We start from the raw sequence: 20,416 nt of genomic DNA, 5'->3' as shown, positions 1-20,416 counted from the left end.
GCATTAAGCGAAAGACAATTAAGTTTATGGAATTTTCAGTCCAGATGAGGTAGGGAGAGAGTATACGGGTCGGGTTGCGACCCGGTTCTGAGGACGTGTGAGAAGACCTGGATTCCGAGAGAGAGAGAGAGAGAGAGAGAGAGAGAGAGAGAGAGAGAGAGAGAGAGAGAGAGAGAGAGAGAGAGAGAGAGAGAGAGAGAGAGAGAGAGAGAGAGAGAGAGAGAGAGAGAGAGAGAGAGAGAGAGAGAGAGAGAGAGAGAGAGAGAGAGAGAGGGCACATGATTTGTGAGAATGACAGGGAAGGTGAGTGTGGTCGGAAGAATGATGAACCGGGCATGTGACGGTACAAGGTTGTTAGATCTTGGTATTTTCCTTATGTTTTGTTTGGATAGTTATTTTAGGCAACATTTCCATGCCTGTTGTTGGGTTATGTTTTGACTCATCGGAATTACGTGGCGGCATTGTGAAGGGACGACGGTGCTCAATGGCATCATTATATGCGGTAGCAATTTGATTGCTGCAAATGAACAACATTCATATGGTCCATTGGTGAATTATCACCCGATAAAACAGCCAATACACAGTATAAACAAAAGCATTTATATGTATAAACAATTAAGTGTAGGGTCTTTTTTTTTATTTTGTGAGCAATGCCAAAAAGTTGTTAGCAGGTAACCAGTTCTAAATCTAGACCATTGAATAAATAAAATAATATATCAATGGTGTAAAATAAACTGCACCATCATGGGAAAGGATTCACCTCACCCACCTTAAATGCCACCCTAAGATGAACCTTATATATAGTATATATAGGTTCAAAACTATACAAAAATGGAAATTTTACCCGATACCCCTACATTTATACCCTCACCCCAACATTTTAAAAAAACTACCAATTTTACCATTTATTTTTTTCATTGTTCCACACATTTGTTTTCAAGCTTCCCTGTTCATAATAAGAGGGAGAAGTTGGGGTGTGGATCTTCAGCGGATAAAACCAAAATCAATTTCTATGCTACAAATACATCACCGTTTGAAATTGAATTAGTCCAATTTCTATGTCAAAAGTTTTGATGCTTCTTCTGTTCCCAATCAAACACATATAATCAAAGTTCTTTTATTTATTGACTGATCATGCTTGCATTCATAGCTTGTGGGAGGTAATTCCAAAAAAAATACGAAGTGGTGAATATGATTTGGTTAAGAAATTTTGGGGCAAACCACAACAAAATAAATTTGAAAAGTATAATCGAAACAAATTTGAGAAAGTGTTTTAATCCAGAGATAAACAAAAAGCAGAAAATTCAAAACTTAAATTCAAAGTTCAACACCAATTTGGAAAATTAGAAGTAGTTTCTAGGGTTTGTCACCCTTCTCTTAGGGGCATACATACTTAGGGGTTTGTAGGGGTATAGGGTAAAATCTTCTACAAAAACGCATTAAAGAAACTTGAATTCATAAACCCTAAATCATTCCAAAATACTACTAAACCATCAAATTCATAACCCTAAGCACGTTCACCACGGATACAGCTGAATATCCTTGGGCATAATCGTCACCCTCTTAGCATGAATAGCACACAAATTGGTATCCTCAAACAATCCCACGAGATAAGCCTCAGCTGCTTCCTGAAGTACTGCAAGAACAGCATGACTCTGGAAGGGAAGCTTACGGATCAAAAGTTTGGTACTCTTCTGATACTTACAGATCTCTCACGAAGAGCAACGGTTCCAGGACGATAATGATGAGGCTTCTTCGCTAGCAGCTTTGGGAAGAAGATTGATTAGGTTTTGGAAGCGAAGAAAGAAGAAACAGTGATGAAGATAGTGTGAGAGAGGGAGTGTTAAGGATAGTTAGATCGTTGATGAGACCAACTTATACACAGACAGCACGCAGATTCCTAATATATATTCGGATGTCTGTCCCCAATCTACTACAAGAATCCGAGTAGGCCTAAGAGGATTAGGAACATGTTTGAAAGTATAACCATGCATGCAACCCAAACTAATAAATAATAAAGACAGACACCAACGGTCCTTTAATTTCAAAAAAGAAAATAAAGAGACCAATGAATGATTCTTGTATGCTCTTGCCCAGCCTACTATCATTTCCTTGAACCGGAAAGATTATCAGGTAATAATAATAATACATTATCAAATTTGATATTTGAAGCAGGGATGTTGAGTTTTGAACTCAAACATCCTCCACCCACCAGTATATATATATATTCAAACTATGATGTGCGACTAAAAATCTATCTAACCCTATTTAAATACTCTAAATCCAAAATTGTTGATTTTATTAGTAGTCCAACTTGACATCATATATAGTGCTGCTGTAATCCAAGTTCCGATAGGCTTGGAAGATGATTTTAAGGGACTTCCTGCAATTAAAGGCCTACTCTTGAAATTACAGAATTGTTTCTTATTAATTATAGAGAAAAGGTTGTCATTGGTGTTCGAAAAAAGGCATATGAGCTCATACAAGTTGTGTCAAAGGTAGATGATAAACTTGCTCAAGCTTTTTGCACCAACATGCCCATATCAGCAGCTGGTGTGGGTAACCAGTTGTTACTTCTTCGTCACCTCCAGCTCTTATTTTGTAAATAAGTTTTTTATTAGATAATTGAGATTTATTTATTTATAGAAGAAAAAAAAAGTCGTTGGTATATACTTCATCCGTATTAAAATAAGTCAGTTTCCAATATAATAATAACTTTTTCTTTTCAATTGTACCCTTTAATTAATGAAAATAATAGGATAATGAATGTATTTCGACATTCATTTTTAATCTAGCTGACGCAATTATTATGCATATATCATAAACATCGGCTAGAAGCATTGCATATGGGCCAAACGTGTTGTTTCTGAGTCAACTTGGAATCATGAGTCTATTTTTTCTATATTAAGCCGTGTCGACTGTACTACTTTTGCTAATTAGTATATAATTTTGACCTTACAAAATGGCAATTGAAAATATTTGCGAAACGACACAGAAGGCTCAATCTAAACATCGTTTCATTATTATATTCCATATAATGACATGTTAGAAATCAGCATTATTATTATTTTAATATTCCATGTGATGTGAAGATAGATAGATACTTAATAAGCACAAGGAACGCGACAATAACGCGTTTGGTATGTGTCTGGTTAGAATTAGATTTATATATACCTTTCCTCTTGCCCACTCTTTCTATATATCCATCCTTCATTCTTAATATTCTCTCTAGTTAACATATCATCACTTGATCTCTTTTCTATATATATATATTCATCAATCAATTTGTTAGTTGAAATAAAGATATGGTTTGTTTGGTATCTCGCTCTGGAAGGGAGTTGCAGAGATATAACAACATGGGTGGCCGCCAAGTTGTTGGGTGAGTAGTACTTACTTTTTCAATTTCTCACTATTCACTTCATTTTTCACGTTTCAAAAATATTTGGTAGGTGACATGCCTCATTGTTAATATTAATATTTAATCATGTCTTTAGCTCGATTCACTATTAAAAAACATAAATTAGTGACAAAATAATTTAAATAATTAACTCATAATATTGATATTTATAATTGATCATGTTTGTGCAGATGCATACCTTATAGATATAAAGAAGACATAGATGGTAATAGGAGCAACGAATTGGAAGTACTAGTGGTTAGTTCGCAGAAAAGTCAGAGACTAATGTTTCCTAAGGTATCCACATTTTTTAAATTAATTAATTTCAGTGTTACTCGCACATTATATTAGTTTGCTTTTGGAACCCCATTCCATTAATTGGAATATTAATTAACATATCCTATATATTTGATTGATCTCAACAGGGAGGATGGGAACTTGATGAATCTGTAGAAGAAGCAGCTTGCAGAGAATCCCTTGAAGAAGCAGGAGTCACAGGATTAGTTGAGGTATTAATTGGACACTTCATATAATTATGAAAATATTTGTTTTTTCTTCTTCTTCTAGTGAAACTGAATTATTTAATTTGATATTCATATGACAGTGTGAATTGGGGCAGTGGAATTTCATTAGCAAAAGATATGGCATATACTATGAAGGTTACATGTTCCCCTTGTTTGTTAAGGAGCAACTTGATCAGTGGCCTGAGAAAAATGTTAGGAGAAGAATATGGGTATGTTTATATATACTCAATTATTTAATTTGCATGTTATTTAATATAAGTAATTAGATTAAAAACATTTTTATCTGAAAACTTCTCTAATTTTTCTTTGTAATATTTTTTTGTTAATTAGATGACTGTTGCTCAAGCAAGAGAAGTTTGTCAGCATTGGTGGATGAAGGAAGCATTAGATATATTGGTTCAAAGACTCGTTTCTTCACAAACAACAAAATAAAAAGATGTAGCATGGGACGATTCTTTATTTCTTAAAAAGCAAAAGTTTACAATTTCAATCTAAAGTTAGGAAACTGTCATTGAAGATTATAGAGGGGATCGATTAGGGAGAAACGGAATTAGACAGAGTTAACAATCTTTTAACTATAATTTTGATTATGATGTATAAGTTTTAACTGTACGTACATTCTTGACTTTTAAAAAAATCTACAATTCAATTCACTTCAAGTCAAGTATAAATATGATATAAAAAAGTATCTTAATGTATTTAGAAAAGAATGCAAATATTTTACTTCCATTGAGATTGCTAACATTTTATTTTTGACAGAAATTGAGATTGCTAACATGACAAGTTGACAACTCATACTTGCATTTTCTACATTGTATTTATATGTGAATGGTGAAAAATTGATAAAATATTAAAAATAAATCATAAATAAGTATTCATTTGTCTTTTGATTCAATACCTCATTAGTTAACGTAAAAGAATTACACTATTTTATTTGATTTTACTTATGTGAATTTCTTTTCCACCCTAACGATTTCTCACACATTCTCTGAATTGATTGTTTTACCCTCGTTTAAATTTTATAATTTGAAGTGTGTTTGATGTGTTTTGGATTATATAATTTCAATTATGTTTAACCAAGTTTGATAAAACTCAACTCAATTTATCAAAATGACATAATATAAATTGACAACAAAATTTAATAATTCATCACGTTTTATTCATTAAACATAATTATAATACATTCTTTCAAAAAATAATAATTATAATACATTCTTTAAAAAAAAAAAAACTAACTATAATACATTTACATCTATACCTATTAATAAAGACATCCCCGTGAGCTTAGCTCAGTTGGTAGGGATATTGCATATTATAAACAGGAGTCGGGATTCGAACCCCGGACACTCCACTTCTCCACAATTAAATTGTGTGAGCTATAGTCACTAGGCTACTTGACCAAAAAAAAGAAGACAAAACATGAGTTTGGTGTAGCCTTTTTTTGTAAATCCCAAAATGCCCTTGATGGCAGTTATTAAAAAAAAAGTCCGCCTTACCCACTAATGATCACACTCACGATGGCAATTATTAAAGAAAAAAATCACTAAAGAAATGGAAGGAGGTTACCATATTTTAAAAATCATAATGCAACTGCTCCTTCAACAAAGTCGGTTACCATTTGATCCCCTAGAAAAATATCAATTGATGGAATAACTCTCTCATTTCTAAACAAATTCCAGAAATAGGGGGACGATGCAGAAACCATCCATGAGAGAAAGAGAGTGAGATGAATTAAGTTTTTCTACTTTGCAGGTTTACAATTTTTGTTTCATCTTCAATTTGTTCCTTTTTTTTTTTATAAGAAGTTGCCTTCATTATCTTATCATCACGTGAACATATTTGACCGTCAAAAAGTATGGTTTTTAGGCTTGGAGTAGATAGGATTTATGAAATTATGATTATGATCACTTGAATTTATAAAACTAAATGCCATGTGTCCTGTATTTGCATAGCAACTTTTTTTTCCATGTTTTAAAATCAATATAAATAATATATTCAATTAAATCACTCCAGCACCAACATTTTATGCTGTCTTCTACATGATATGTGAATCAGATGGATATTTGCAAAAACTACTTACAGTTTGAGAATAAGAAAGATAAACAATTGTACTAAAAAAGCTTCTTTGTGATTAAATGCTTCTTTCATGCAATAGAGACACTTTGATATCAAACATATATATCACGAGTTTAGAAGACTCAAGACTACACTCATCATTGAGTTATAATATGACCAATTATAATTCAAAGTATAAAATTAGCAGTTTTTATTCTTCATGATATTTCTTTTTTTAGATTTGACAATTATATATTTTCTAATTTACGATGGATATTTATCGTTCCCTTCCAATGTGTTTTTCATAGTTTATGTTTTTGAGAGAATTAGTTTTTCATATTAAGTAATTTTAATCTATATCTTTATCTATACACTATAACAAAAGGATGTGGACCTTTGATTTCGATTTTTATCATTCCAATTTCATCCTTACCAAGTGATCTGTTTTACACTTGGTTTTGTAGAGACAGAGAAAAGATGAAGAAATAGGAAAGGAGGGGAGAATCAAGGCCACATTTTTCATCAGCAACTTTATTGATAGAGAAGTCGAGACATTTCGGTGGCTTTGAAGAAGTCACAAAGTAGTCGATGCAGTGGGGGACAAGTTTTTAACCAGGAGATGGCGGTGGACGTGCTATGCTAACGTAGAGATGAGAAAACTAATTTACTGTTCTTTCTTCTCTATTTCAAGAAAGGTATATACTGCTCTTCTTTCAATATGTAAATATTTTTATTTGGGTTACATTTGTTTATGTTCTTATTTGTTTTATTTGTGTATGTTAATTTTTTTTATATAAAAAGTTTTTACTAAACATGTCTCATCCTATCAAAAACAAGTTTATAAGCTAGCTTATTTGTGTTACCAAACACAACATTAGTCTTGAAGAGGTCAAGGTTGGGATCACATGGGGCATTAAAGATATTATCATGTCGTCCTTCATGTTAGTTGAAGTGAATGTAATTTTCATTTGGTGAATTGCAATGCTAATTTATGTAGCATCAATGCTTATTATCATATGTGTGTCTAGCGTGTCCGAAACGTCCCAATATTCGAGATCGACATGATATAGATACATATGATTATATTTAATTGTGTTATTTCTCAAATAATTGTCTTTGTTCACATGTTAATGTCTCTGGGTATATGTCGACGTTTTATACATGCTAATACATTTAATAGCCATTTCCTAACCATGTTTCATTGACTAACTTGGTGTGCGCAAATATACCTTTAAATTAGTCAACTAATTTAAGGAGCCATATGGCCTTTCTGAACTGCAGTGATCATTACATCTCTTGATCACATTTGTTTTTTTGGTTACAAAGTCACGTTGATTTAATTTATTATTGCTTTCAGAAATAAAACTTTATTTTATCAATTACCTACTTTTTACCCTACTTCATGTTCATATTGCCTTCTCTTTGATTTCTTGCTTTGCAAGGGTTGTTCATTTATTCATTTCCGTATATATATTGATCCTTATGAACATTGATTACTATTCATAGTTAACTTCTTCATTGTGAATAGGGATCAACTTTGGGTTTTCAACAACAACATTGAAGAGAGAGAGAGAGAGAGAGAGAGAGAGAGAGAGAGAGAGAGAGACCATGGTGGCCAACCCTTGGCACAGCGACACCGATCATTTATATTTTGTGAGATGAAGAGAGCAATTGGAAGATGGTGAAAATGATTTCTAACGATGATCATACATAAATTATGGTGAGATACATCTGACCTCCATTCTTTATTTTTTTAAGTGTGAAAAAATGATGTAATTTATATTGGTATTCAATCTTTTATTTCATTCTTTTTCTTCATTTTTCAGAGAGTAAAGGGCTATATAGAGATTTTCAGATGAGTCTAGAAGTTAAAACACTTGGGAACTTATCTAAACCATTGTTAGTTTGGTTTTCTGAATTACAAATATATTTCAAAAAATTTAATGATACACTATTATTAGAACAGAAAAGTGAGGGAATCCAAGAAACTATGTTCAACTGAAGATAGAAAGAGATATAATTAGTATTGCATATTGTTGGATTTAGGTTTCACGGGCTATCCATATACTTCGTAAAAGGGTAGCGAACATGGGGAATGTTCAAAGCCAACTTGATCGTGGTATGGCTACTAAGGGCTTTTCCAATACATTTGCTCTGATTCAAGTTACGCACCTTCTTGAATTTGGTTCGGATCACACTGCTATCTCACTAGATTTAATTCATGCTACTATTAACTGTTCATATCTTTACAATTATTGTGAAGTAGTTATGCATTATAAACAAATATGTGGTTAATTATTGTATGCGCAATAGAAAAAGCGGACAGACGGGCACAAAACAATATTAAATCTAAGTCATACTTTTTGGTTTTGCCATCCAAAAAGGTCCAGCGGCCAGCTTGTTGCTCGCTTGCCTCCTATTCATGTGTAAGTAATATTGATAATCTAAGTCACCTAGACAGATACTCGTAGAAACTCAATCAAAACTTTTATAAAATGACAATTTTTTTACTCTTGTTAAGTTTCTTCTTTTCTTTTTATGTCAAAAAGTATTTATACGCTACTTGAACTTTTAAAGAATGATAAAATCTTAGTATTTAATTTTTGTCCACGTTTTTTAATTTGGTTTATGTTGTTTGGTGAAAATGAGAATGTAATGTGGAATGAAATTAAAAATATTGTCGAAAACATTGTTGAAAATATGTTGTGTTTTACCTTTTTGATGTTGGAAACAATTTTTTTTTATTGTCTAGAAAAAACCGCACCAATTGATCCAACCAAACCACATAGGTTTGGTTTGGTTTGGTTCGGATTGTATTTTAAAAGTCAACCGAACCAAACCAAACCGCATGTTTTTTTTATCTTGCGGTTCGGATGACTTTTAAACTCAAAACCGAACCAAACCGCACCGCGAACACTCCTAATTGCAATTAGCTTGGTGTTTATATCTATTGGATATTTGCTCATGATTTTGTAGTGTGATTTACAAATGAACTAAACATGTCAATTTATAGAAGTTTATCAGTGTTGTGGCCTATAAAAATGGTCAGTTCAATGTGGACCACAAAAAAATTATGTACTTGATTGATTTAGATTGTACAGTCTAAATTGTATTAAACTCTCCAAAGTTCATGTTTTTACACTATCTTGGCAGGTTTCATGTTATATACTTCGAACCAATATTGGGTGCATAATTTGGAGGATGGTTTGGTTAGCAAGTATTTGGAAGGTCAAATGATTTGTGGGTCGAAATGTGTTGTTTTAGAAGTTTTATTTACAGGTGATACACTCTACGTGGGTATTTTGCCTATAACAACACACACTCATTGCCATCAAGGGCATTTTGGAATTTACAAAAAAAGGCTACACCAAACTCATGTTTTGCCTTTATTAATAGGTTAACCTTGACCTCTTCAAGACTAATGTTGTGTTTGGTAACACAAATAAGCTAACTTATAAACTTGTTTTTGATAGGATGAGACATGTTTAGTAAAAACTTTTTATATATAAAAAATTAACAAGCACTAATAAAACAAATAAAAACATAAACAAAATGTAACCCAAACAAAAATATTTACATATTGAAAGAAGAGCAGAATATACCTTTCCTGAAATAGAGAAGAAAGAATAGTAAATTAGTTTTCTCATCTCTACGTTAGCATAGCACGTCCACCATCATCTCCTGGTTAAAAACTTGTCCCCCATCGCACCGACTACTTTGTGACTTCTTCAAAGTTACCGAAATGTCTCGACTTCTCTATCAATAAAGTTGCTGATGAAAAATGTGGCCTTGATGCTCCCCTCCTTTCCTATTTCTTCATCTTTTCTCCGTCTCTACAAAACCAAGTGTAAAACAGATCACTTGGTAAGGATGAAATTGGAATGATAAAAATCAAAATCAAAGGTCCACATCCTTTTGTTATAGTGTATGGATAAAGATATAGATTAAAATTCCTTAATATGAAAAATTAATTCTCTCAAAAACATAAAATATGAAAAACATACTCGAAGGGAACGATAAATATCCATCGTAAATTAGAAAATATATAATTGTCAAATCTAAAAAAAGAAATATCATGAAGAATAAAAACTGCTAATTTTATACTTTGAATTATAACTGGTAATATTATAACTCAATAGTCAATGATGAGTATAGTCTTGAGTCTTCTAAACTCGTGATATATATGTTTGACATCAAAGTGTCTCTATTGCATGAAAGAAGCATTTAATCACAAAGAAGCTTTTTTAGTACAATTGTTTATCTTTCTTATTCTCAAACTGTAAGTAGTTTTTGCAAATATTCATCTGATTCACATATCATGCATAAGACATCATAAAATGTAGGTGCTGGAGTGATTTAATTGAATATATTATTTATATTGATTTTAAAACACACGGGAAAAAATGTTGCTATGCAAATAGAGGACACATAACATTTAGTTTTATAAATTCAAGTGATCATAATCATAATTTCATAAATCCTATCTACTCCAAACCTAAAAACCATACTTTTTGGCGGTCAAATATGTTCACGTGATGATAAGATAATGAAGGCAACTTCTTATGAAAAAAAAAGGAACAAATTGAAGTTGAAACAAAAATTGTAAACCTGCAAAGTAGAAAAACTTAAATTCATCTCACTCTCTTTCTCTCATAGATGGTTTCTGAGTCGTCCCCCTGTTTCTGGAATTTGTTTAGAAATGAGAGAGTTATTCAATCAATTGATATTTTTTTAGGGGATCAAAAGGTAACCGACTTTGTTGAAGGAGCAGGTGCATTTTGATTTTTAAAATATGGTAACCTCCTTCCATTTCTTTAGTAATTTTTTTTTTTAATAATCACCATTGTGAGTGTGATCATTAGTGTGTAAGGCGGACTTTTTTTTTTAATAACTGCCATCAGGGGCATTTTGGGATTTAAAAGAAAGGCAACACCAAACTCATGTTTTGCCTTTATTAATAGGTATAGATTATATTGCGGTTTGGTATGGTTTGCTACGATTGGTAAAATGAAAACCGCAAACCAAACCAAATCATACGGTTGAGTAAAAAAGTGATATGAATACATTCAAATCAATAAAGATTTTTGCAGTTTCAGCTTGGGTTGGTTCGATTTGCGATTTTTCTATTAAATTGGTTCGATTTTGAACACCACTGGTTGCAATGTACCAAAAAGATAATTGAATCAGTTGAGGTCCATGTTGATGTCACATTTGTGACTTACCCGTAAAGACGGTGACCCGGTTTTTTCCTTCTAAATATCTGTCTTTTTTTTTTATCATTCTGTCATTTTTAAAGAAAAGATTTGAAAAACCCGAGGAGAAAAAAAAATCAAATCTGAAAGCATCGAACCCTAACTCTCTCCCTACGCGCTCCCGCCCTCGGCTGCCGTCGTTCTCGGTTCACAGAATCGCAGGTAACAATTGTTTTGAATCTTTTTCCAACGATGTCTTTACAATTGAATATGTGTTTGTTTGTTACTGAAGATAAACAACTTGTTGCTATCAGAGGATCCTTTTTGTTTTCGACCTTTGGTTATGTGAAGTAGTAGTAACGGTTCTGTAGTTTTTGCATTTTATCGTGGTGAAATTGTATTATTGTTTTTGATAAAAATTGTGTTCTATTTCTTGTTTGTTATATATAAATATTAATCATGTTTTCATTTGACGGGGATATCAAGTGTATGGAGCATCAAGCTTCAAATCACAAATATAATATTCAGCTATTAGTTGTTTTGAGTAGGAATAGTGCGCCATAAGAACAAACATCTTGATAGGATCACCACAGTAACACAGCAAAAGAATGAAGATGAAACAGATGGTAGTTAAACAAAATTTATTGACATGAATGAAAATAGTTGTTGACAGGTTTCTCTACCTACATCTATAACAAATCTCCAACACATATCAGAGAGGAATCCTGCTCTGGCCCTAAGCAGAAACTTATTCTGTCAACTTCTAAGAGTTCCCCTTTAGTATTTAACCCTAATGGACCTCTTATTATTTAATCCTAATGGGCCACTTAGTAATACTCTACTTAATCCTAATGAACTACCTACTAATTACTTACAACACTCTCTCATATTGGATCCTAATACATCTGGTGTTGGAGTATGACAAAAATGTCAATTTCTTAACGAATTGTATGTGTGTACTACTTTGAGCAGTTTATATAATGTATGTTGCTAAGCTTATGGAATGGACTAAATAACTGTAACCAGGCTATTCAATCAGGGATTAAACTACATGTGTCTAGTGGTCTCTATTTTTTTTTTTTACACAATTCGGTAGTTTTAATAGACATAATTTCTGCAATTTAGTGATTGATAGTACTAAATTATGTACTAATTATTAAATCAGACACCCTAAGCAACATATTGAAATTTTTTATTCCCACTCCCATATCTGAAATTTAGCAAACCCAAACAGTTTTGTGAAGGAGAAAAGTAGAAAACTCCAAAATTAAGTTAAATCCCCTAAATTGCTAAACACACACGCAAAAACCTTAACTCAATTGAAGTTAAGGATTTTAGATATCTACATCTACTTGCCGTGTCTGGTCTGGAATCTGAACACATGCTTGTCCTTTTGGGCTTTTTGGCCAAGATCCATACGGGCCAAGGTTGAATTGGGGGGACAAGCCCATATTTACAGTTGAAATACTCATAATCCTTCTTCACAATCACAGACAGCAGGTTGCATATTTTTTATCTGAAGAGAAAAAGAGAGCAAGGGAGATGTCGGGTATGGGAGATGGATATGTGGGCACCGCCCAAGATGCAGTTCGGATCCGACGGCTAGAGAAACAGAGAGAAGCTGAACGTCGGAAAATCCAAGAGCTGAAAAGCAAGTCTGCCACCTCCAATGGCCAACCGGGTCTCCTCCAATTCGGCTCCAGCACTTCCGAGGTTACATACCACATTCTTTTTTTCTTTTTCTTTCTTTCTTTCAATTTTCTTTATCACAATCCTAACTAACTAATCTCCTTATTCAATTTCGTCGTTTCAGATTCTTGAAACTGCTTTTAAGAAAGAAACTGTTGGACTTGTCACCCGTGAAGAGTATGTTGAGAAGGTATCTATATATTATTATCATTATCCCTAACCTATTCAATTCATTCATATGTCCATACTAATAGGAATTATGAATTTGAATATGCAGAGGGTTAATATTCAGAGTAAAATAGAGGAGGAAGAGAAGGAGAAGCTTCAGAAGCAAATACAAGAGGAGGAGGAGCTTCAATTACAAAAACGAAAAAAGAGGAAGATTAAGGGAAATTCGAGACTATCATTTTCCGAGGATATAGACAATGACGCTCAGGAAGAGGAGGAGCCACATCAAAGTAATAATATAGAAACAAATGGAGGAGTACGGTGTGGCAAGCTTGGTAAAGACCCCACTGTTGAAACTAGTTTTCTACCTGACAGGTGCGTCACCCTTTCTTCTATCTTCAATACATTGTCCCCTTTACCTTTATTTGCTGTTTTGTCTGCGTGTCTAACGTTTGGGCATAGGAGTGCTGAGGATTTTGTTCAGTGAGCGAGAGGCTGAGGAGCAAGCTGAACGTGAAAGGCTGCGCAAACAGTGGCTCCGTGAGCAGGACCAAATTCGAAGTAAGTCTGCCTGCTGTATAATGGTAGTTTATAATTTCTTTCGAAAAAGGATAAAAGGTTGAAAAGCATAGCTTGTGGAATATGTTTTCTTAGGGAAGGAATTAGGTGTAATTGCTTCTTCTGCACGCTTAATTGATTCTTAACTCTTGTTTATTCATTAATATATTGTTCCTGGGCTTCAGATGAGCCTCTTCAAATCACATACAGCTATTGGGATGGAACTGGCCATAGGCGTGTCATCCAGGTAAGTGAAGGCCATGTGCTTCAACTTACATTTGATTCCTAAGTAAGTTTATGTTTGCTATATAATATTACATCCTCGTGTCTTTATCATTTTGTAATTCAGGTACGCAAGGGTGACACCATCGGAGAGTTTCTTCGAGCAATCCAACAGCAACTTGCTCCTGAGTTCCGAGAGATTCGAACAACCTCGGTAGAAAATTTGCTTTATGTGAAAGAAGACCTTATCATTCCTCATGTACGAAGACCAGATTTGTTTTTAGTTTCAGCTAATCTATGCACATCTGTGTTTGTGTGGGCGTGTGCCCATTTCGTTTTTTGATTCATTCATATCTGTTATTTACCTGTTTCCGTGCATATTACAGCAACACAGCTTCTATGATCTAATTGTGAACAAAGCGAGGGGCAAAAGTGGACCGGTAGGTTTCTTTTATCTTGAAATTATTATGTTTATTTTATTTCCGAAGTTGTGCATCCAAAATTTTCTGAAAACAATACATTCACACGTATAACGTATTATATTCCTTTTGAATGAGAACATATATAACTCCCTCACAACCTAATTAACATGCTTTGTTTTTTGGCTACACTACAAAAAAATCTCTAGTTCTTCCCTTGTAAGTGGTTCTTAAATTGAGAAAAGAGAACAGTAGAACTATATTTCTATTTGAGATATGTTATTTGAATAAACATTTTTTGGACAACTTAGAAAACCAATGATATACAACGAAATGTACGTATCGGCACGAAAACCAAAGCAATAGAGACAAAGAGAGTAAGAGCACAATGAGAGAGAGACAGAGAGAGAGAGAGAGTTGTCATAAAATTGTTGTACAAATATCACATCTCTTTTATTTTCTGCTGTTAGGGTTAATTTCTTTGTACATTACGCACAATTCAAAACTGTAAACACATGAAAAAGAGGTTATCAACTACAGAAATGAGTGAACGAATAAGAGAGCTGTGACAAATCATATATAAATTACTCTTAAAAAAAAATCATATATAAATTAGTGGAAGGTACGATGCAGAGTTGAGATTTGAAGTAGTGCCTATCTTAGTTAATAAACTAATTTTTCTACTTCCAAGGGTTTATGAATTCTAGGTAAGGGAGGAATAGTTAAATGATAATAATTCATCGCAGTAATGAATTAATTCTTCTTGGTCTAAATGACTATTTCAGTTCTTTTAACCAAGCTGTTATTCCTTCGCTGATAACCACAGCAATGTTTTAGTGTTAAAGACACTTCTACAAGATGTAGAAGTGTCTTCAACACTAATTTTTTTGGGTGAAAACTCGTGGTTTTACTTTTAGTATGTAATCTCTATTGTGTTGATGTTGCCAACGGTGTTTACATGGCTGCTGCTAAAACATTAAATTCCATCTCCACCGCAGTATCTCAGACATAAAATATCATTCACAGGCCATCATGAACTTTGATGTGTTTGCTGATTATCCTTTAATGATTTGCGGTGAATTAACCTTACTATTTGTTATGTCTATACAGCTTTTTCATTTTGATGTGCATGAAGATGTACGTACAATTGCTGATGCCACTATAGAGAAGGACGAGGTACATTTTCTACCGAGTCATTGCGATCACTTTTTTGAAATTCAAGTTTGTAAGATAGTGAAAACAAGACAAATTCATGTTTGTCTCTGCGTGTTTTTGTAAACTTGTTTGAAGTCATTTTGCTATTAACTATCTTAGTATGTTATTTGTATCTCAATCAACAGTCTCATGCTGGAAAAGTTGTAGAAAGACACTGGTATGAGAAGAACAAGCATATATTTCCCGCTTCAAGATGGGAGGTACTTAGTTTCTCTCTTCCCCTCTTCTGTTTGCATAGTTCATATGCTGACCTTCATCTTAGTTGTAATGTTGTGCTGTATTTGTACAGATTTTTTATCCGTAATTATTATGACAATATGCTCAGATTCGATGTAGTAGCAGCTAAATACACAGCTTTTGATTCTGACTACAATTGTTTTCATTGTCTATCACAGATTTATGATCCAACAAAGAAATGGGAACGTTATACAATCCATGGGGATTAAACTTTTGCTGCCAAGTAATACAACTTGGATTTTGCTGCTTCTGAGTTTCAATCTGATCATCAGCTGAGCTGATTATGCCTCCATTCCCATCTTGACAGTGTTGGTTTAATATAATTAGTAATAGTCATTCCAGTGTTAGAATGAGTGGTCTTTATTGCTACAATTCATTGTACAAACTTGTACAATTAGTCAGATTTATTTTTACATCTTTGGAAATCTGACAGACCGAGCATCTAAAATTTTCAGACTTTTAGATGCACTGACAAGGTTAAGGGATACCTGCTGGGAATTTTTTTTTTTTTTTTTTGTTCTGATTGCGTTGTAGATTTTATCTTATTTCCTCTAAATTATAGAATTTGTTCCATCTTTAGTGTGAGCTTTGATGGTTCATCCTATTCCACCCACTTCTAGAAACAAGCAAAATACTCCCTCCAGTCATATTTATAAGCAAAAAAACAACTTTTTAGGTACATCCAATAATTAATGTATCTAACCCATAAATGTGACCAAATACATTAATTATTCAATGTATTTAAAAAATCATTTTTTGCTTATAATTGTGACTGGAGGGAGTATTCATTGAGCAAACAACAAAGATAAAGTAAAATTACGATTTTGTATATTGTATCAGGGCGACTCATAAAATTATAGCACAAATGAGTTTTAACTAGACTCTTTCGGCTTTTCTAATCTTAATTTGGTTTGTGTTTCAATACTAGGAGTTGTTTTTTCCATCTTTGATTCTAGTTGAGTTGGGATTCAGGATTTTGTTTGAAGGGCGACGAACACAAAATTAGAGTGCTTATGTTCCACCATCATTATGTTTTTAAAAAATAATCAGTTCTCTGTTTTTATTCTCTATTCAATCTAATGGACTCATTGATTTCTTTAAGAAATAGAGTAATAATGAATATTACAAGGACAAATTGAAGAATGAGGGCAAAATTAATTGTGACTAAGGCGGTTTTTTTTTGGGACTTGGAAAAATTGCTTTCAGGAATATAGATGTTACAAGTATAGATTTCTACGTTTTTTAAAAAATTAAATACTTTTTTGAGGAAATAAAATTAAGGATCATGTTAACTTGTGCCATAAGGGCACAAGTTAAGCCCTAAGGGTACAAGTTAAGGAGTTTAAAATGGAAATTAAAAATAAATTTTATATTAAAAGTATAACTTTTGCAATTTTTAAGACATTGAATGCACAAGTTCCAAGAAAAACCTTCTACATTTGTCTTCTTAACTTATGCTTCAAGACCATAAATTAACATTTCCTTCAAATTAAATACTTAACTGCTAGGAATTAAACGACATTCACATTTATTTATCTTGACTAAAAATAATAATTCACATTTATGAAAAAGAAAAAAAAGGTCCAACATTCTAAGTAATCAAATAACTTTCATTTTTATAAAAAAAAAAAAAAAAAAACTTTCATTTACACACGATTTTATCCTCAAGGTGAATATATAATATCCCTGAGAATAATACTAATATGATTGAAACAACTCATATACCTATCCTTACAAATAATTCTCAAGAATGTGAAAATTATTAGCCAAACACATTTTTAAAAAAACACCCCAAGAATAGATATCCATTATTTTTTGCATAAAATATTCAATCGTGAAACAAACGACCTTTAAGTTTATTGAAGTTGTGGCTAAGCTCTGGACTTTAAAGTGTGGAAAATAAAAAACTTAAGTTGGGAGCTTCTAGAGAATTTAAAAAGAAGTATACTAATCCTGAAAGAGGAGAGGACCACTGAAAAAGGAATCCATCATATGCGAATCCTATTTGGTCAAGAAGTCAGCACATTTATTAACCTCGCGAATCCATCATGAGACAGAGAATAGAAAACCTAAGTATTTATTGATTTTATGAGAATATATTTGACGATGGTGATATTGATTGATTGATTTGTTTTTTTATGGTAACTATTGGGTTAAAATGTCTAAAGAGAAAAATTTATCTTGAAAATGATGCAATCAACATACTGAATGTTTAAAAAGTAATATTTTTTTTTTTTACATAAAAAGTAACTTTTTTTTACGTAAAAGTAACTTGTTAACAAAATCCTATATTTTTTGATCAAATTATTTTTTGTGAAAAAAGAAGAATGTTGTTCACACATAATGTTTGGTTGAAAAACACAAGTAATTTATCAATATAACCTCATTGGCAGTTAGTTAACTGTCAATGAACATATTTTTCTGGTGCGTTTCAGCCTTGTTAGAAGCGTATAATTTTAGTAAAAAAAAATGATAGTTGGGCTTATACCAAAAACCCAATAGACTTAGAAATGGAAACACGAAAGGCCCAGGGTTACATCATCAACTTTAATAAACCCTACATATAAATACGAAAGAAACATCGTGACAAATTAATCGTAAAAACCCTAGCAAGCACCGGCGAAGCAGCAACAATGGTGAGTCGATTTCCTATAGAATCTAACATCCATTTCCGATTGAATTTGATTTTGATTTTGAATTTGGAATTGAATTTTGCAGGCAGACGTTGAGGTAGATGCAGCAGCAGCCGCCGCCGGAGTACCGAAGAAGAGAACATTCAAGAAGTTCAGTTTCAGAGGAGTTGATTTGGATGCACTTCTTGACATGTCCACTGATGAGCTTGTTAAGCTCTTCAGTGCTCGTGCTCGTAGAAGGTTCCAGAGAGGTCTCACTCGTAAGCCCATGGCTCTCATCAAAAAGCTTCGCAAAGCGGTACAATACTACTTTTCTTTCTTTCTTTCTTTTATTTTATCTGAAAAATTAAATATCAAACAACAATTTTCGTGTAGATCAGCATTTTAGGCGTGTTCAATTTAGTCCATTTTATTTGCAAAATACTAACAATTTGGTACCAAAAATTGGACAATGTCAAGTCAGTCATTAGCATTTTTGCGATTTTGTCCAAATTTAGTGCCCCCATTTTAATGGTTTCATGTCCTGATGCAATAATTGCATCTAGAGCATAAGTTAGCATTCAAGTCTTTTGTTGATTATTGATTTTGGTGAGTTCGGTCTAAAGATATATTTTGATTGCGGGACTAAATTGTTATTGAGGGATTAAATTGCTCAAACTTTACAACATACCAATTTAGTTCCTTTAATTTGTAAAATAGTAATTTAGTCCCTTAAATTGATCATCAATGACAGCCACCTTTTTTTTTTTGCAAAGTTGCCACTACCATTTTCAACGTTATATGCTTATTCAAGTTAATATGGAAGTCTTATATTGATTTTAGTGGATCTTTACTAAAGTAACATTTTGCTTGAAGAACTTAATTAATTTGTTATTCTTTAATTTTAGTGATTACTCGAATTTTCAAAATTTCACTGTAGGCCTTTATATTTGCAAATTAGCACTTAAGTACCTTAATTTGAACAATATGAGTCACTTTTTTTTGCTCTAAATTTAGCACTACCATTTTAAAGGTTTTATATGCGTCTAATGCACCAAGAGACTAGTTAAGTTAATATCTAAGCATTTATTGATTTTGATGAATGTTAACTGAATAGAGATATATAGATACAGGGACTAAATTGATTGGTGGTTTTTTTATTTTAAAGGACTACTTTGTGAATTTGAGGGACTTAATTGCTCGACCCTTACTATCTTTTGTACTGGAATGCTGGCTGAGTCATATTGTTATAATTTTGTGAATTGGTTGTAGAAAAGGGAGGCACCACCTGGTGAGAAGCCAGAACCTGTTAGGACCCATCTTCGTAACATGATCATTGTACCTGAGATGATTGGGAGCATTATTGGAGTGTACAATGGGAAGACCTTTAACCAGGTTGAAATCAAACCTGAGATGATCGGTCATTACCTTGCTGAATTCTCAATTTCATACAAGCCTGTTAAGCACGGTAGACCTGGTATTGGTGCTACTCACTCCTCCAGGTTCATTCCTCTCAAGTGAATTACCTTGTTTGGGAGATCAGACATGTACTTTGCAGTTTATTTTGAAGGAAAAACCCAAGATGATTTTGTTTCTTATGTTATGTTTAGTGCAATTTTATTTTGATTTCATGGTAGTTGTATAACAATGTTTTGCCATTGACTTAATTACATAATGACCGAAGTATGCTTTGGTTTGTTTGAGTTTATTATCTTCTCTTAACTGCTTAATGTAAGATGTTTAAGGTTTTATGCAAGGATGTCTAAATAGTTATTTTACAAATTTGATGTATCGAGAGAAACACACATTTGTTGGGTTTGGTAAGCTGTTAGTGGTTTAACAACTATTTAACAAATAGTTATTAACTTGGTTCATGTCCATACCCTGTCTAATATTAGTCATGTTTGGATCATTCTGTGAGGTATCTATTGAACTTCTAGTTGGAATCATAACATGATCCTAACTTACACACTTAAAAATGATTTTACTAGCTTCATGTAGTTGTTTTTATACATGCTCGGGGTATTGTTTGAAAGCTGTTTCAGCAGTTTTGTTTCATGGGACATTCTTGGGAAGGTTGTCCATTTTGCTGTGTTCTTAAAGATTTAGACACAACAAATAGTAATCT

At 32.8% G+C, this 20,416-nt stretch overlaps 3 protein-coding genes across 3 annotated transcripts; all 3 read left to right on the top strand.

The window, feature by feature from the left end:
- The first annotated feature begins 3,192 nt into the window (after positions 1-3,192).
- LOC11412895 (nudix hydrolase 18, mitochondrial) lies at positions 3,193-4,663 on the top strand. The gene is made up of 5 exons (XM_003630882.4): positions 3,193-3,379; positions 3,589-3,694; positions 3,823-3,906; positions 4,002-4,130; positions 4,252-4,663. Exons 1-5 carry the CDS (start codon positions 3,306-3,308, stop codon positions 4,351-4,353), a joined length of 495 nt encoding a protein of 164 aa, XP_003630930.1. The 5' UTR covers positions 3,193-3,305; the 3' UTR covers positions 4,354-4,663.
- Positions 4,664-11,234: 6,571 nt separating this feature from the next.
- LOC11410133 (protein XAP5 CIRCADIAN TIMEKEEPER) lies at positions 11,235-16,280 on the top strand. The gene is made up of 11 exons (XM_003630880.4): positions 11,235-11,390; positions 12,662-12,881; positions 12,982-13,047; positions 13,135-13,400; positions 13,510-13,586; positions 13,769-13,830; positions 13,933-14,064; positions 14,192-14,245; positions 15,335-15,400; positions 15,565-15,639; positions 15,835-16,280. Exons 2-11 carry the CDS (start codon positions 12,711-12,713, stop codon positions 15,883-15,885), a joined length of 1,020 nt encoding a protein of 339 aa, XP_003630928.1. The 5' UTR covers positions 11,235-11,390; positions 12,662-12,710; the 3' UTR covers positions 15,886-16,280.
- A 1,910-nt stretch (positions 16,281-18,190) lies between these two features.
- LOC11411156 (40S ribosomal protein S15-4) lies at positions 18,191-20,070 on the top strand. The gene is made up of 3 exons (XM_003630879.4): positions 18,191-18,312; positions 18,395-18,607; positions 19,561-20,070. The coding sequence occupies exons 1-3, from the start codon at positions 18,310-18,312 to the stop codon at positions 19,807-19,809; spliced, it is 465 nt and encodes a 154-aa protein (XP_003630927.1). The 5' UTR covers positions 18,191-18,309; the 3' UTR covers positions 19,810-20,070.
- The last annotated feature ends 346 nt before the right edge of the window (positions 20,071-20,416 follow it).

This window comes from Medicago truncatula, chromosome 8, assembly GCF_003473485.1.
Source record: "Medicago truncatula cultivar Jemalong A17 chromosome 8, MtrunA17r5.0-ANR, whole genome shotgun sequence".
In the NCBI taxonomy this organism is placed as follows: domain Eukaryota; kingdom Viridiplantae; phylum Streptophyta; class Magnoliopsida; order Fabales; family Fabaceae; genus Medicago; species Medicago truncatula.
The sequence above is the reverse complement of the archived record's forward strand: the minus strand, read 5'-3'. Positions and strand labels throughout refer to the sequence as shown.

Coding starts and splice junctions, on each gene's coding strand:
- LOC11412895 (XM_003630882.4), top strand. CDS start 3,306: ATGGTTTGTTTGGTATCTCGCTCTGGAAGGGAGTTGCAGAGATATAAC. Junction 3,380..3,588: donor GGTGGCCGCCAAGTTGTTGG/GTGAGTAGTACT, acceptor ATGTTTGTGCAG/ATGCATACCTTATAGATATA. Junction 3,695..3,822: donor AGAGACTAATGTTTCCTAAG/GTATCCACATTT, acceptor TGATCTCAACAG/GGAGGATGGGAACTTGATGA.
- LOC11410133 (XM_003630880.4), top strand. CDS start 12,711: ATGTCGGGTATGGGAGATGGATATGTGGGCACCGCCCAAGATGCAGTT. Junction 13,587..13,768: donor TGAGCAGGACCAAATTCGAA/GTAAGTCTGCCT, acceptor CCTGGGCTTCAG/ATGAGCCTCTTCAAATCACA. Junction 14,065..14,191: donor AAGACCTTATCATTCCTCAT/GTACGAAGACCA, acceptor TGCATATTACAG/CAACACAGCTTCTATGATCT.
- LOC11411156 (XM_003630879.4), top strand. Junction 18,608..19,560: donor TCAAAAAGCTTCGCAAAGCG/GTACAATACTAC, acceptor AATTGGTTGTAG/AAAAGGGAGGCACCACCTGG.